The sequence below is a fragment of the Pelophylax lessonae genome (genome assembly GCF_965119305.1).
Source record: "Pelophylax lessonae genome assembly, chromosome: 11".
Taxonomy (NCBI): domain Eukaryota; kingdom Metazoa; phylum Chordata; class Amphibia; order Anura; family Ranidae; genus Pelophylax; species Pelophylax lessonae.
Window position 1 is genome coordinate 229,060,560 of NC_138778.1, and position 17,713 is coordinate 229,078,272.

Here is a 17,713-nt window from a genome sequence, read left to right on the forward strand (position 1 = left end):
CTGCTTAGCCTGCCCAGGTCTGGATGGTGTTTACACCTCTCACTGCTCAGCCTGCCCAGATCTGGATGGTGTTTACACTTCTCACTGCTCAGCCTGCCCAGGTCTGGATGGTGTTTACACTGCTCAGCCTGCCCAGGTCTGGATGATGTTTACACTTCTCACTGCTCAGCCTGCCCAGATCTGGATGGTGTTTACACTGCTTAGCCTGCCCAGGTCTGGATGGTGTTTACACTTCTCACTGCTCAGCCTGCCCAGGTCTGGATGGTGTTTACACTTCTCACTGCTCAGCCTGCCCAGGTCTGGATGGTGTTTACACTTCTCACTGCTCAGCCTGCCCAGGTCTGGATGGTGTTTACACTTCTCACTGCTCAGCCTGCCCAGGTCTGGATGGTGTTTACACTTCTCACTGCTCAGCCTACCCAAATCTGGATGGTGTTTACACTTCTCACTGCTTAGTATGTCCAGGTCTGGATGGTGTTTACACTTCTCACTGCTCATCCTGCTCAGGTCTGGATGTGTTTACACTGCTCAGCCTGCCCAGGTCTGGATGGTGTTTACGCTTCTCAGTGCTCAGCCTGCCCAGATCTGGATGGTGTTTACACTTCTCACTGCTCAGCCTGCCCAGGTCTGGATGGTGTTTACGCTTCTCAGTGCTTAGCCTGCCCAGATCTGGATAGTGTTTACACTTCTCACTGCTCAGCCTGCCCAGGTCTGGATGGTGTTTACACTTCTCACTGCTAAGCCTGCCCAGGTCTGGATGGTGTTTACACTTCTCACTGCTCATCCTGCTCAGGTCTGGATGTGTTTACACTGCTTAGCCTGCCCAGGTCTGGATGGTGTTTACACTTCTCACTACTCAGCCTGCCCAGGTCTGGATGGTGTTTACACTTCTCATTGCTCAGCCTGCCCAGGTCTGGATGGTGTTTACACTTCTCATTGCTCAGCCTGCCCAGGTCTGGATGGTATTTACACTTCTCACTGCTCAGCCTACCCAAATCAGAATGGTGTTTACACTTCTCACTGCTTAGTATGTCCAGGTCTGGATGGTGTTTACACTTCACTGCTCATCCTGCTCAGGTCTGGATGTGTTTACACTGCTCAGCCTGCCCAGGTCTGGATGGTGTTTACGCTTGTCAGTGCTCAGCCTGCCCAGATCTGGATGGTGTTTACACTTCTCACTGCTCAGCCTGCCCATATCTGGATGGTGTTTACGCTTCTCAGTGCTCAGCCTGCCCAGATCTGGATAGTGTTTACACTTCTCACTGCTCAGCCTGCCCAGGTCTGGATGGTGTTTACGCTTCTCAGTGCTCAGCCTGCCCAGATCTGGATAGTGTTTACACTTCTCACTGCTCAGCCTGCCCAGGTCTGGATGGTGTTTACACTTCTCACTGCTCAGCCTGCCCAGATCTGGTCTGGATGTGTTTACACTGCTTAGCCTGCCCAGGTCTGGATGGTGTTTACACTTCTCACTGCTCAGCCTGCCCAAGTCTGGATGGTGTTTACACTTCTCACTGCTTAGTATGTCCAGGTCTGGATGGTGTTTACACTTCTCACTGCTCATCCTGCTCAGGTCTGGATGTGTTTACACTGCTTAACCTGCCCAGGTCTGGATGGTGTTTACACTTCTCACTGCTCAGCCTGCCCAGGTCTGGATGGTGTTTTCACTTCTCATTGCTCAGCCTGCCCAGGTCTGGATGGTGTTTACACTTCTCACTGCTCAGCCTACCCAAATCAGAATGGTGTTTACACTTCTCACTGCTTAGTATGTCCAGGTCTGGATGGTGTTTACACTTCACTGCTCATCCTGCTCAGGTCTGGATGTGTTTACACTGCTCAGCCTGCCCAGGTCTGGATGGTGTTGTTTACGCTTGTCAGTGCTCAGCCTGCCCAGATCTGGATGGTGTTTACACTTCTCACTGCTCAGCCTGCCCATATCTGGATGGTGTTTACGCTTCTCAGTGCTCAGCCTGCCCAGATCTGGATAGTGTTTACACTTCTCACTGCTCAGCCTGCCCAGATCTGTTCTGGATGTGTTTACACTGCTTAGCCTGCCCAGGTCAGAATGGTGTTTACACTTCTCACTGCTCAGCCTGCCCAGGTCTGGATGGTGTTTACACTTCTCACTTCTCAGCCTACCCAAATCAGAATGGTGTTTACACTTCTCACTGCTCAGCCTGCCCAGATCTGGTCTGGATGTGTTTACACTGCTTAGCCTGCCCAGGTCTGGATGGTGTTTACACTTCTCACTGCTCAGCCTGCCCAAGTCTGGATGGTGTTTACACTTCTCACTGCTTAGTATGTCCAGGTCTGGATGGTGTTTACACTTCTCACTGCTCATCCTGCTCAGGTCTGGATGTGTTTACACTGCTTAGCCTGCCCAGGTCTGGATGGTGTTTACACTTCTCACTGCTCAGCCTGCCCAGGTCTGGATGGTGTTTACACTTCTCATTGCTCAGCCTGCCCAGGTCTGGATGGTGTTTACACTTCTCACTGCTCAGCCTGCCCAGATCTGGATAGTGTTTACACTTCTCACTGCTCAGCCTGCCCAGGTCTGGATGGTGTTTACGCTTCTCAGTGCTCAGCCTGCCCAGATCTGGATAGTGTTTACACTTCTCACTGCTCAGCCTGCCCAGGTCTGGATGGTGTTTACGCTTCTCACTGCTTAGCCTGCCCAGGTCTGAATGGTGTTTGCACTTCACACTGCTAAGTCTGCCCAGGTCTGGATGGTGTTTACACTGCTCAGCCTGCCCAGCTCCGTATGGTATTTACGCTTCTCACTGCTCAGCCTGCCCAGATCTGGATGGTGTTTACACTTCTCACTGCTCAGCCTGCCCAGGTCTGGATGGTGTTTACACTTCCCACTGCTTAGTATGTCCAGGCCTGGATGGTGTTTACACTGCTCAGCCTGCCCAGCTCCGTATGGTATTTACGCTTCTCACTGCTCAGCCTGCCCAGATCTGGATGGTGTTTACACTTCTCACTGCTCAGCCTGCCCAGGTCTGGATGGTGTTTACACTTCCCACTGCTTAGTATGTCCAGGCCTGGATGGTGTTTACACTTCTCACTGCTCAGCCTGCCCAGATCTGGATGGTGTTTACACTTCTCACTGCTCATCCTGCTCAGGTCTGAATGTGTTTACACTGCTCAGCCTGCCCAGGTCTGGATGGTGTTTACACTACTCACTGCTCAGCCTGCCCAGGTCTGGATGGTGTTTACGCTTGTCAGTGCTCAGCCTGCCCAGGTCTGAATGGTGTTTATGCTTCTCAGTGTTCAGCCTGCCCAGGTCTGAATGGTGTTAACACTTCAAACTGCTCAGCCGGCTTGGGCCTGGGTGGTGTTTACACTGCTCAGCCTGCCCAGGTCTGGATGGTGTTTACACTGCTCAGCCTGCCCAGGTCTGGATGGTGTTTACACTGCTCAGCCTGCCAGGGTCTGGATGGTGTTTACACTGCTCAGCCTGCCCAGGTCTGGATGGTGTTTACACTGCTCAGCCTGCCCAGGTCTGGATGGTGTTTACACTTCTCACTGCTCGGCCTGTCCAGGACTAGATAATATTTACACTTCTCATTGCTCAGCCTTCCCAGGTCTACATAGGGCTTACACTTCTAACTGCTCAGCCTGTCCAAGACTAGGTAATGTTTACACTTCTCACTGCTCGGCCTGTCCAAGACTGGGTAATGTTTACACTTCTCACTGCTCAGCCTTCCCAGGTCTACATAGTGCTTACACTGCTCACTGCTCGGCCTGTCCAGGACTAGATAATATTTACACTTCTCATTGCTCAGCCTTCCCAGGTCTACATAGGGCTTACACTTCTAACTGCTCAGCCTGTCCAAGACTAGGTAATGTTTACACTTCTCACTGCTCGGCCTGTCCAAGACTGGGTAATGTTTACACTTCTCACTGCTCAGCCTTCCCAGGTCTACATAGTGCTTACACTGCTCACTGCTCGGCCTGTCCAGGACTAGATAATATTTACACTTCTCATTGCTCAGCCTTCCCAGGTCTACATAGGGCTTACACTTCTAACTGCTCAGCCTGTCCAAGACTAGGTAATGTTTACACTTCTCACTGCTCGGCCTCTCCAAGACTGGGTAATTTTTACACTTCTCATTGCTCGGCCTGTCCAAGACTGGGTAATGTTTACACTTCTCACTGCTCAGCCTGTTCAGGACAGGGAAATATTTATATGCTCCAGTGTACTTTGATTTCTGTACTCCTTCCTTGGTGTATGTGTTTTGCTTAACTGTAGGTAATAATGGCCATCCTGATCATTTGTGAAACTAGTAGATAAGTACAGGACTTCCCCTCTGTGCTGGTGATCTGACTCACACATAGAGATAAAGCCAAAGCTGGTGTGTATACACCACACCTAGCCCTGGGCTGTCAAAGCAGTTGGAAGTGGTAGTGGTCCTCATCTGGGGTCTTCATATCTAGCAGTTGGAAGTGGTAGTGGTCCTTGTCCAGGGTCTTCATATCTAGCAGTTGGAAGTGGTAGTGGTCTTCATCCGGGGTCTTCATATCTAGCAGTTGGAAGTGGTAGTAGTCCTCATCAGGGGTCTTCATATCTAGCAGTTGGAAGTGGGTAGTGGTCCTCATCCGGGGTCTTCATGTCTAGCAGTTGGAAGTGGTAGTAGTCCTCATCTGGGGTCTTTATATCTAGCAGTTGGAAGTGGTAGTAGTCCTCATCAGGGGTCTTCATATCTAGCAGTTGGAAGTGGGTAGTGGTCCTCATCCGGAGTCTTCATATCTAGCAGTTGGAAGTGGTAGTAGTCCTCATCTGGGGTCTTTATATCTAGCAGTTGGAAGTGGTAGTAGTCTACATCTGGGGTCTTCATATCTAGCAGTTGGTAGTGGTCCTCATCCGGGGTCTTCATATATAGCAATTGGAAGTGGTAGTGGTCCTTGTCCAGGGTCTTCATATCTAGCAGTTGGTAGTGGTCTTCATCTGGAGTCTTCATATCTAGTCGATGGAAGCAGTGCTAGTCCTTATCCGGGGTCTTCATATCTAGCAGTTGGAAGTGGTAGTAGTCCTCATATGGGGGTCTTCATATCTAGCAGTTGGAAGTGGAAGTGGTCCTCATCTGAGGTCTTCATATCTAGCAGTTGGAAGTGGTAGTAGTCCTCATTTGGGGTCTTTATATCTAGCAGTTGGAAGTGGGTAGTGGTCCTCATCCGGGGTCTTCATATCTAGCAGTTGGAAGTGGTAGTAGTCCTCATCTGGGGTCTTTTTATCTAGCAGTTGGAAGTGGTAGTGGTCCTCATCTGGGGTCTTCATATCTAGCAGTTGGAAGTGGTAGTAGTCCTCATCTGGGGTCTTCATATCTACCAGTTGGAAGTAGTAGTGGTCCTCATCTGGGGTCTTCATATCTAGCAGTTGGAAGTGGTAGTGGTCCTCATCTGGGGTCTTCATATCTAGCAGTTGGAAGTGGTAGTGGTCCTTATCTGAGGTCTTCATATCTAGCAGTTGAAAATGGTCCTCATCTGGAGTCTTCATATCTAGCAGTTGGAAGTGTTAGTAGTCCTCATCTGGGTTCCTCAAATCTATTACAGGTGATTAGTGTAGGGGGATGGAAGACCACGGTGGAGAATGGACTTTATTGTGTATAATGGAAGCCCCAACCTCCTGGTTTCTCAGCGCATTTGTCATGTACAGTCCCGGTATGAAGCAATCCTCGCTGTGGGCTGTTCTTGTCCCTGTCTGTGTCTTGCTCTTGTCCCTGTCTGTGTCTTGCTCCCCTATTCCCTGTGAAGTTCCCGTCTTATTTCCACAGCGACGGCTTTGCATATGCATAAAGCACCCGAGACGGTGTGCGCAGCGGCTTGATGAATTACATATGCTAAGCGCTGTCTCCTTTTTTCCTAGCCTGACCTGCAGCGGGGAGAAGAGAAGACGTGAGCAGGAGAGCAAATACATCGAAGAGCTGGCCGAGCTGATATCAGCAAATCTCAGCGACATTGACAACTTCAATGTCAAACCTGATAAATGTGCAATCCTAAAAGAGACCGTCAGGCAGATCCGTCAGATTAAAGAACAAGGTACGCTCCGCTTCCACATTGTCTTTGGAAAGTCTGCAAAGGTCAATGGGGATTTTATTTGGTATTTTGGAAAGAGGACCTGTCACTACTTTTTATCTGCTTTTTATCAATGTTTATTAGAGTGATGACCCTCTGTGTGCAGCCCCCCTACACTTACCTGAGCCCCATCTCGATCCAGCAATGTGCCTGAGAGTAGCGGCTCTCTCCCTCCTCACTGCAGATCGAGGCAGCCATTGGCTCACAGCCAGTGAGGAGGAGGCGGGGGGGGGCTAAGCTGCACTGAGGGGGCGGGGGCTGGGTGCCAGCAGGGAACCCCAGAGAAGTAGGAGGAGGATCGGGGCTTCTCTGTGCAGAACCATTTCATAGAGCGGGTCATTTTTTTAAACATGTTTGCCATTTAAAAAAAAAATAAAAAATTCTGTAGAATCACTTTAAAGAAAAAATTAAAAATCAGCACATGGGAAAGTACTTTTGTAGAATTAAAAAAACATAAAATAAATCGGCACACGGGACAGTACTTTTTTAGAAAAAAAAAAAAAAAAAAGTATGGGGCCAGTACTTATTAAAAAAAAAAAAAAATCAGCACATGGGACAGTACTTATTTACAATTAAAAGAAACATAAAATAAATCGGTACACGGGACAGTACTTTTTTATAAAAAAAGTATGGGGCTAGTACTTATTAAAAAAAAATAAAACCGCACATGGGACAGTACTTATTTATAAACAAGCATGGGACAGTACTTATTTAAATAAAAACAAATCAGCACATGGGACAGTACTTATTTAGAATGAAAAAAAAAACATACAATGAATCAGCACACAGGACAGTACTTATTTAAATAAAAAAAAAAAAAAAGAAATCAGCACATGGCACAGTACTCATTTATAAATAAAAAAAAAAAAGAAATCCGCACATGGGACAGTACTTATTTATAAATAAAAAAAAAAAAGAAATCCGCACATGGGACAGTACTTATTTATAAATAAAAAAAAAAAAGAAATCAGCACATGGGACAGTACTTATTTAGAATGGAAAAAAAAAAAACATAAAATAAATTAGCACAGAGGACAGTACTTATTTAGAATGAAAAAAATGTACAATAAATCAGCACAGAGGACAGTACTTATTTAAATTAAAAAAAAAAAAAATCAGCACATGGGACAGTACTTATTTAGAATGAAAAAAAACATACAATAAATCATCACAGAGGACAGAACTTATTTCTAAAAAAAAAAAAAAAAAAAAAGCATGGAACGGTACTTATTTAAATAAATAGAATAAAAAATAAGCACATGGGACAGTACTTATTTCTAATAACAAAAAAAGCACCAGACAGTACTTATTTAAAAAAAAAAAAATCAGCACATGGGACAGTACTTATTTATAAAAAAAAAAAAAGCACGGGATAGTACATATTAAAAAAAAAAAGCACAGGAGCGTACTTATTTAAATAAAAAAAAAAAAAAAATTAGCACATGGGACAGTACTTATTTAAAACCCTGTGGTGTGTCTGGGCATGTGCAAGAAATAAATTTGACATGGCGAAGCTGAAAAGAAGTGTAGAGAGAATTTTCACTACAAGAAAAGACAATGTTGCAATGTTGGACTCCATGGATTAGCAGGGATGAAATGACCATGTATGATAATAAATCCAACCTTTAGAATGTTCATGTGGAGAATTCCCGTCTCCAGAGTGGTCGTAGTGAGGATAATGAGCGTCATCTTTATTTATTACATCAGAAATACACATTTGATGGCCAGGGTGCCGCTTCCTCAGGGTGCCGCTTTGTGCCGCTTCCTCAGGGTGCCGCTTTGTGCCGCTTCCTCAGGGTGCCGCTTTGTGCCGCTTCCTCAGGGTGCCGCTTTGTGCTGCTTCCTCAGGGTGCTGTTTCGAGCCGCTTCCTCAGGGTGCCGCTTCCTCAGGGTGCTGTTTCGAGCCGCTTCCTCAGGGTGCCGCTTCCTCAGGGTGCCGCTTCGTGCCGCTTCCTTAGGGTGCCGCTTCCTCAGTTTGGCATTTCACAAAACTTCTACACCTCTTCGTTGTTGGCAATCGCCAGCTGATAGTGATCAACAGCTGGCTTCCTTTGTTCCAGCCTCTCCCCAGAGACTGTATAGCCCCAGCAGAAGATCACTATCTATAAATATCTAATGTAACAACCCCCACAGATAACACAGAGTGTATACACTGACCGGACACTTTATTAGGTACATCTTGCTAGTAGCGGGTTGGACCCCCCTTTTGCCTTCATTCTTGGTGGCATAGATACAACAAGGTGTTGGGAACGTTCCTCAGAGATTTCTCTCCATAGTGACATGATCGCATCACACAGTTGCTGCAGATTTGTCGGCTGCACATCCATGATTCCAATCTCCCGTTCCACCATATCCCAAAGGTGCTCTATTGGATGAGATGTGGGGAGTGTGGAGGCCATTGGAGGACAGTGATCTTATTGTCATGGTGAAGAAACCAGTGGTGAGATGATTGGAGATTTGTGACATGGTGAGATTATCCTGCTGGAAGGAGCCATCAGAAGATGGGGACACTGTAGTCCTAAAGGGATGGACATGGTCAGCAACAATACTAAGGGGCCCAAAGTGTGCCAAGAAAATATTCCCCACACCATTACACCACCACCACCAGCCTGAACTGTTACCCCCCCCCCCCTCCTCCCCCACACCATTACACCACCAGCCCGTCTGCCACCAACAACCATGCCACGTTCAAAGTCACTTAAATCCCCTTTCTTCCCCATTCTAATGCTTGGTTTAAACTTTGGCAAGTTGTCTTCACCACATCTAGATGCCTAAATGCATTGAGTTGCTGCCATGTGATTGGCTGATTAGCATTTTGTGTTGCCAAGCAATTGAACAGGTGTACCTAATAAAGTGGCCGGTGAGTGTAGATTCCTGGGCTGATGTAAGACAGTGAGGTCTGTTTATAGAGTGACTCTTTATTTAGTCTATAAAACATAAGAAGTGTCAGGAATGGTGGAAAGAGGCCTATAAATGTATGTGGAAGTCCTTGTGTTATCTCACAGATCGTTAAATAAACCGGCTTTATAGGCTGAGCACACAGTGGTGACACGCCGGGGATTCTCCTGTCATTGCCGAGCCCGGCTCCTCCTATTCCTAAAATATTTGAGCCTGAAATTCTGGATTCTGCAGAGGACGGAGATCCGTGTATAACTGACCAGTGAAATATTCATCCTGTGTAATCATGCCATGTATTCTATAACTTGACCTCCAGAAGATTTACCCCCCCCCCCCCTTCATGACCGGGCCATTTTTTTACCAGGCGGCACTGCATTACTTTAACTGATAATTGTGGAGTCATGCAACACTGTACCCAAATGAAATTGTCACCGGTTTCCCACAAATAGAGCTTTCTTATTGGTGGTTATTTGATCACCTCTGCGCCGAATTGAAAAAAAAGAAAAAAAGACAGCATTCAAAACAGCCAAACTTGGCGTTTTGAAACCTTTTCGGTGCCGAGGAGGGGTTTGGGGTCTTTTAGACCCCCAGATCCCTCCACTAAAAACTATTGGCAGATATCGGCCGATACCGATATCCAATGACCAAAATATCGATATCGGCGTTAAAAAAAACAATATCGGTCAATATGTATGTGTGTAGCACTGCCCCATAGGGAGCTGCTGAGAATGGATTCCCCTGGGTTACCCATAGCAACAGTCTATTAAACCTATCACTTTAAGTCCTTGGCCCAGTCAGTGAACAGTCCAGGGGATTTGTTTTTTTGTGTTTTATTTGGAACTAGGATAGAAGGGATGAGTGGGATACTCCAACTTAGTAACTATGCACAGAATCCTGAGGACCTCTAGCGGTAGTGTGCGGCAAGGCCGCTGCTTCACCTTGCCACTGAAGTGAAGCTATTGAAAGTGAATTTTGCTTTAGGTTACTCTTCAGGGTCTCAACTTGGCACCCCCTTTCTAACTTGCTGTGTGTGCTAGCTCCTGTCCACTGACTCTCACCGGAGTGGTCCCCTTCCTGGGCAGACCCTTGGCAAGCTCCCTGGTACTCACGGACACTGTTTTTCCTCAGGTTGATCTGCCACTTGCTCCACAGTCAGTATCCTCTGGACCGCTTAGCTCAGCACCGCACTTCTGGTTCACTAGGCTGACTGCCTGTGACCACTTTCCACACTGACAGGAGGAGAGACAGCCGTCGCCCTCCTCCTAGGACCTGGCTTCCCGCCTAAAGATGCCCTGTCGCATGTGCCCTTGGCTTTCGATGTGCCCTTGGCTTGACCTATCCAAGGATGCACCACTGTTGTGCCCTCCCATTGTGACTGCCACAAATGCCTGTGTGTCACTGGCTGGGTTTCCTCCACTGTCCAACAGGCTCCCCTATTGGATACAGTGGGGACACTCCCTCAGCCCAGATGAATCACCCACTGGACACATGTAACAGGCATAACTATTGATCAGACTCCCCTGATAAGCATGCAGAGCAAAAACCTATGCTTTTCCTAGCACCTATCAAGGAGGGTGCTACATAGATGGCGAGCTAGAGATAGATAGCGAGATAGAGATAGATAGCGAGATAGAGATAGATAGCGAGATAGAGATAGATAGCGAGAGATAGAGATAGATAGCGAGAGATAGAGATAGATAGCGAGAGATAGAGATAGATAGCGAGAGATAGAGATAGATAGCGAGAGATAGAGATAGATAGCGAGAGATAGAGATAGATAGCGAGAGATAGAGATAGATAGCGAGAGATAGAGATAGATAGCGAGAGATAGAGATAGATAGCGAGAGATAGAGATAGATAGCGAGAGATAGAGATAGATAGCGAGAGATAGAGATAGATAGCGAGAGATAGAGATAGATAGCGAGAGATAGAGATAGATAGCGAGAGATAGAGATAGATAGCGAGAGATAGATAGCAAGAGATAGAGATAGATAGCGAGAGATAGAGATAGATAGCTAGAGATAGATAGCGAGAGATAGAGATAGATAGCGAGAGATAGAGATAGATAGCGAGAGATAGAGATAGATAGCGAGAGATAGATAGCGAGAGATAGATAGCGAGAGATAGATAGCGAGAGATAGATAGAGATAGCGAGATAGCTAGAGATAGCGAGATAGCTAGAGATAGCGAGATAGCTAGAGATAGCGAGATAGCTAGAGATATAGATAGAGAGAGAGAGAGAGAGAGAGAGAGAGATGTAGAGAGATAGAGATATATATATATATATATATATATATATATATATATATATATATATATATATAAAATTATTACTATTTTTTTTTTTTTTTCAAAATTATTGGCCTTTTTTGTTTATAGTGCAATTAAAAACCGCAGAGGTGATCAAATACCTCCTAAAGAAAGCTCTGTTTGTGGGGAAAAAGGACAAATTTCATTTGTGTACAGTGTTGCACGCCTGCGCAATTGTCGTTAAAGTAACGCAGTCAATGATATGATAATAGATGGCCCCTGCGCTCTCGGTGTACATGTAAGATTTGTTCTGGTCTGTGGATAAATCCTTTTTTTTCCTGTGTGTTTTAGGAAAGGGTTCCTCCAATGACGATGACGTCCAGAAGGCAGACGTTTCGTCCACAGGGCAGGGGGTGATCGATAAGGATTCTTTGGGTCCTCTTCTTCTACAGGTACGTACAGCCATTGAGAAAAGAAATGCTCCTGCGCTTGAGGGGTCGTTCATGCGACTTGGATCGCTGGACACGACCTTGGCTGGAATTGTCGTCGCCCTGCTGTGCTGCCACTCATAGATGGTTGGGGAAACCACAAAGAGAAGTAGAAGGAAAAAATACAGAGGGCGCCCCAACCTAGCGCATTACCTTTTAAAAACTGTTTATTGTTAAAAACATGTATACATCATACTCCCAAAAATGGATGGAACCTGGGCACAAATAGAGATCGTAAGTCCACCAAGGAGGTCCACTGGGCATGGTGTGCAGGTACAGACCGTGTAGGGATGTGGAACCTCTAAATGCCTCTTACGCGTTTCAGGGGCGTACCCCCTTTCTTAGAGCTCTGAGTAAGGGGGTACGCCCCTGAAACCTGTAAGCGGTATTAAGAGCCTCCTTGGAGGACCTCCTTTGGTTTATTTACTATCTCTTTTTGTGCCCATGTTCCATCCATTTTTGGGAGTATGATGTATACATGTTTTTAAGGTAATGCGCTTGTTTGGTGCGCCCTCTGTATTTTTTCCTTCATGTACAGCCATTGTTGGACCAATCTGTGTACTAAATACTATTTCCTTTGCCTCTCCCCTAAGACGACATTATATTTAAAGCAGAACTCTGGGATCAGAAAATATTTGAATCCATTCATCCCGTGTATAGTAATTATTGAATCTCCGTGAGCTCTGTGTATTTCTTCCAGATCTGTGCAGGAAACTAGTGTGAGACTTCCTTTAATAAAGACCAATCACTGCTGCTCTCTCTCCTTGAGCAGGGTGACTGGTCTTGTCTCCACCCCCTCCTGTAGTTTTCTCCAGGCAGCCTGTAGTGGGTGGGGTCTCTTGGGCCCCTCCCACAGCTCTGCCCTCTCTCTCCTCGTGCATTGTGACTGGTCTCGTTTCTGCCCTTCCTGTAGTTTTCTGCAGGCAAACTAGTAGGTGGGGCTTGCTGGATCCCTCCCACAGCTCTGCTGTGTAGGATGTCTGGTCTCCGCCCCTTCCTGTAGATTTGCACGCAGCTTGTAGTGGGTGGGGTCTGCTGGACCCCTCCCACAGCTCTGCTCTCTTTGCTTGTGCAGGATGTCTGGTCTCTGCCCTTCCTGTAGTTTTGCAGGCAGCTTGTAGTGGGTGGGGTCTGCTGGACCCCTCCCACAGCTCTGCTCTCTTTTGCTTGTGTAGGATGTCTGGTCTCCGCCCCTTCCTGTAGATTTGCACGCAGCTTATAGTGGGTGGGGTCTGCTGGACCCCTCCCACAGCTCTGCTCTCTTTGCTTGTGCAGGATGACTGGTCTGGTCTCCGGCCCTCCCTGTAGTTTTCTGCAGGCAGCCTGTAGTGGTTGGGGTCTGCTGGACCCCATTCCACAGCTCTGCTGTCTCCACAAGGGTGACTTGTCTTGTCTCTGCCCCCTCCTATAGTTGTTTTTTTTTAGATAGCCTGTAGTGGGTGGAGCCTGCTGGGTCCCCTTCCATAGTTCTGCTCCCTGCACAGGCTATGTACAGCTCAGCGATGATGTCACTACTATTTTTATATGGTAATATCTGGCTGTAAAAAAGCACACAGGGAGTGTAGGCCCTTCCCACAGCTCTGCTCCCTGCATGGGCTATGTACAGCTCAGTGATGATGTCACTACTATTTTTATATGGTAATATCTGGGTCTAAAAAAAGCACTCGGGGGGGCTCAGCGAGTTTAGGCCCCTCCCACAGTTCTGCTCCCTGCACAGCTCAGCGATGATGTCACTTCTATTTTTATATGGTAATATCTGGGTGTAAAAAAGCACTCCGGATGCTCAGGGAGTGTAGGCCCCTCCCACAGTTCTGCTTCCTGCATGGGCTATGTACAGCTAAGCGATGAGGTCACTACTATTTTTATATGGTAATATCTGGGTGTAAAAAAGCACTCAGGGAGTGTAGGCCCCTCCCACAGTTCTGCTCCCTGCACAGCTCAGTGATGATGTCACTACTTTTTTTTACTGGGAAATGTCTGGGTTTGCAAAAATATTTAATGCACACAAAGTGGATTTTTTTTTTTTTTTTTTTTGGCTTTTCGGGAATATATTTAAAAGTAGGGTTTTTCTGCCCGTAGTCTTATTCCAGTTCAGATATACCCGGGGGTATTGTAGCTTGGACTGTAGAATTACAGAACTGAGAATGATTTGGAGGACGCAAAGAAGTCGATTTACTAAAACTGTAAATTAAAAAATCTGGTGCCGATGTGCATGGTAGCCAATCAAAAGTAGATGAGTATGGGGGCTTCCGTGGATCTAAGGGGGCGGAGTGTAGGTCCCTGCACCTGGGCAGCACTAGAGAGAAGAAGTTGCTCTGGGTACAATGTAAAAAGAAGCAAGAAGGCGCCTCTTAGTGCAGCAACTCGGATGTTTAATGCCAAATAAAGGATTAAAAACACTCACAATTAACCACTTTAAGACCGGAAGGATTTTACCCCATTCCTGACCAGGCCCTATTTTGTGATTCGGCACTGCGTTACTTTAACGGACAATTGTGCGGTCGTGCGACGCTGTACCCAAATAAAATTGATGTCTTTTTTTTCCCACAAACAGAGCTTTCTTTTGGTGGTATTTGATCACCTGTGCGATTTTTTTTTTTTATTTTTTGCGCTATAAAGAAAAAAAGAGCGACAATTTTGAGAAAAAAAAAACAATATTTTTCACATTTTGCTATATGACGTTCTCCCCCCCAAAAAAAATTGAACCACTTCCCGACCGCCGCATGACTATCTACGTCGGCGGTCAGCCCCTCACAGGCAAAGTGACGTAGATCTACGTCGCTCGCCTGTGAGGCTCTAGGGGGCGAGCGCGCGCCGCCGGAGGCACGCTCCCGCCCCCGCTCGCTCCCTAACATCTCCGCACGTGTGACCGGCGATCATATGGTTCTGCTATGCAGGATCGTATTTCTCTGTTGTTACACGAAAAGCCACGCCCCTTTACAGTTAGAAGCACGCCCCTAGGGACACACTTAACCCCTCCTTCTCCAATAAAGTTAACCCCTTCCCTGCCAGTGTCATTTTTGCAGTAACAGTGCATGTGTATAGCACTGATTACTGTAGTAATGTCACTGGTACCCCCAAAAGTGTCAAAAATGTCAGTCAAGGGTCCGATCTGTCCGCCGCAATGTCGCAGTCCCGCAAAAAAAATCGCAGATCGCCACCATTACTCGTTAAAAAAAAAAAAAAAAAATGACAAAAATCTTTCCCTTAGTTAGTAAATGCAATAACTGTTGCGCAAACCAATCAAAATACGCTTATTGCAATTTTTTTTTTACCACACATATGTAGCAGAAAACAAATTGGCCTAAAATGTTAAAAAATTTACATTTTTACTTTTTTTTTTTGGGAATTTCATATAAAAAATTGTGAAAAATATTGTTATTTTTTCAAAATTGTCGCTCTTTTTTTGCTTAAAGCGCAAAAAGTAAAAATCGCACAGGTGATCACATACCACCAAAAGAAAGCTCAGTTTGTGGGAAAAAAAGGACGTCAAATTCGTTTAGGTACAGCATCGCACGACCGCGCAATTGTCCGTTAAAGTCACGCAGTGCCGAATCGCAAAATAGGGCCTGGTCAGGAAGGGGGTAAAATCTTCCAGGGCTTAAGTGGTTAAAAAATCTAATTTTTTTTTTAACATTTTAGTCCAATTTGTTTTCTGCTACATGTTTTTGGTAAAAAAAAAATCCTAATAAGCGTATTTTGATTTGCGCAAAAGTTATCGCGTCTACTATCTACGGGAAAGATTTGTCATTTTTATTTATTTTTTTATATACTAGTAATGGCGGCGATCTGCAATTTTTTTTTTTTTTTTTTTTGCGCAACTGCGACATTGCGTCGGACAGATCGGACCCTTGACTGACATTTTTGACACTTTTGAGGATAGTAGTGACATTACTACAGTAATCAGTGCTAAAAAATATGCACTGTCACTGTACTAATGACACTGGCAGGGAAGGGGTTAACAGTATAGGACCTTCCCTGCCAGTGTCATTATTTCAGTAACAGTGCATAAATTTAGCACGGATTAGTGATTACTGTAGTAATGTCACTAGTATCCTCAAAAGTGTAAATGTGACCCTAGGGCAGTGATGGCGAACCTATGGCACGTGTGCCACAGCTGGCACTGTGGGCACACCAGCTATACTGGGAAGCTGACGCCGCTGATGCCTGGGCTCTCTAATTCTTCCTCCCCCCCCCCCCCCCCACACGGCAGCGGCGCTGTGACAAGGGGGGAAGCGAGCGTGGACTGTCAGTGTATTTCCTCGCTCGCCCCCCTTCTGTCTAGCAGCGATGGACGGGGACAGAGCGACACTTGCAGAGATCGCCGCCCACTCTGATTCCTCCTGCCTCCCTATTGGCTGCAGCTAAGCACCAATAAGGAGGTTGATAAGTGCCCCATGGGACATTTAGTCCCGGAAGACTATGGAGAGAGAGAGATCGAGATCATGAGAGAGATCGTGAGAAAGACACACTGTGAGCCAGGGGACAGAGAGGCTGTGAGAATACCCCCCCAGCAGTGGCAGTTGTGGGCCTTGCCACGGTCAACCGAGTGTGAGTGGACATCTGTTCAGAGGAAGTGTTGCTGTGTCCCTGGGATTGGTGAGAGGCCCTTGCGGCCATTATCTGTGGCTCTTATTGCAGTGTTGGCACTTGCACAAAATAAGTTGGTTTTATGTCGCAGTTTGGGGCACTTGGGCTCAAAAAGGTTTGCCATCACTGCCCTAGGAGAGTGATTCTAACTGAAGGGGGGCGTGCCTTCTGAGATGACCATAGAGACATGTGATCCTATATAGAAGGATTCTCAGGGAGAACGGTCAGATGTGTTTACAACAGCTGACCGTCCTTCTCTCTCAGCAGTGAATGATCGCGGGTGTTAGGTGGCAATCGGAGCCGCCTGACGCACGCATCAATGCCCCCTAGCCTCCTGAGAGCGAGTGACGTAGATCTACGTCGCTTTGCCCAGGAGCGGCTGCCTGCCGCAGTAAATCTGCGGTCATTAAGTGGTTAAATAAAAGCTGCGGGAGATCGCGAGTGGCTGGCTGCCATCGGAGTCGGCAGTCACATGCGTTGTACCCCCGGCTGACGAGCGGGGGGCGGGAGCGCTTCGCAGCCGGCGGCGCACACTCGCCTCCTAGAGTCTCCTGAGCGAGCGACGTCGCTTTTCCCAGGAGCGGCTGCCTGCCGCAGTAAATCTGTGGTAGGCGGTCGTTAAGTGGTTAAATAAGAAACATTTTTTATACAGGTATGGTGTAGCTTACATGGGTGTCCAACCTGCGGCCCTCCAACTGTTGAAGAACTACAAGTCCCATCATGTCTCTGCCTTTGGGAGTCATGCTTGCAACTGTCAGCCTTGCAATGCCTCATGGGAGTTGTAGTTCCACAACAGCTGGGAGTCACAGGTTGGACACTCATGGTTGCATGACCGCGCAATTGTCATTCAAAAAGTGACAGCGCTGAAAGCTGAATATTGGCCTGGGCAGGAAGGGGGGGGGAGTATAAGTGCCCAGTATTGGCCTGGGCAGGAAGGAAGGGGGTATAAGTGCCCAGTATTGGCCTGGGCAGGAAGGGGGGGGGGGGAGTATAAGTGCCCAGTATTGGCCTGGGCAGGAAGGGGGGGGGAGTATAAGTGCCCAGTATTGGCCTGGGCAGGAAGGAAGGGGGTATAAGTGCCATGTATTGGCCTGGGCAGGAAGGAAGGGGGTATAAGTGCCCAGTATTGGCCTGGGCAGGAAGGAAGGGGGTATAAGTGCCATGTATTGGCCTGGGCAGGAAGGGGGGGGGAGTATAAGTGCCCAGTATTGGCCTGGGCAGGAAGGGGGGTGGGGTATAAGTGCCCAGTATTGGCCTGGGCAGGAAGGGGGGGGAGTATAAGTGCCCAGTATTGGCCTGGGCAGGAAGGGGGGGGGGAGTATAAGTTCCCATTATTGGCCTGGGCAGGAAGGGGGGGGGTATAAGTGCCCAGTATTGGCCTGGGCAGGAAGGGGGGGAAGTATAAGTGCCCA

At 47.1% G+C, this 17,713-nt stretch overlaps 1 protein-coding gene across 2 annotated transcripts in view; it reads left to right on the plus strand.

The window, feature by feature from the left end:
• Positions 1–17,713, plus strand: part of NCOA3 (nuclear receptor coactivator 3) — a 109,514-nt gene that overhangs the window by 15,583 nt on the left and 76,218 nt on the right. For both annotated transcript variants that reach the window (XM_082272165.1, XM_082272166.1), the window contains exons 3-4: positions 5,867–6,039; positions 11,575–11,675. In XM_082272165.1, the coding sequence (XP_082128291.1) occupies positions 5,867–6,039; positions 11,575–11,675 (274 nt within the window). The remainder of the gene's footprint in view (positions 1–5,866; positions 6,040–11,574; positions 11,676–17,713) is intronic.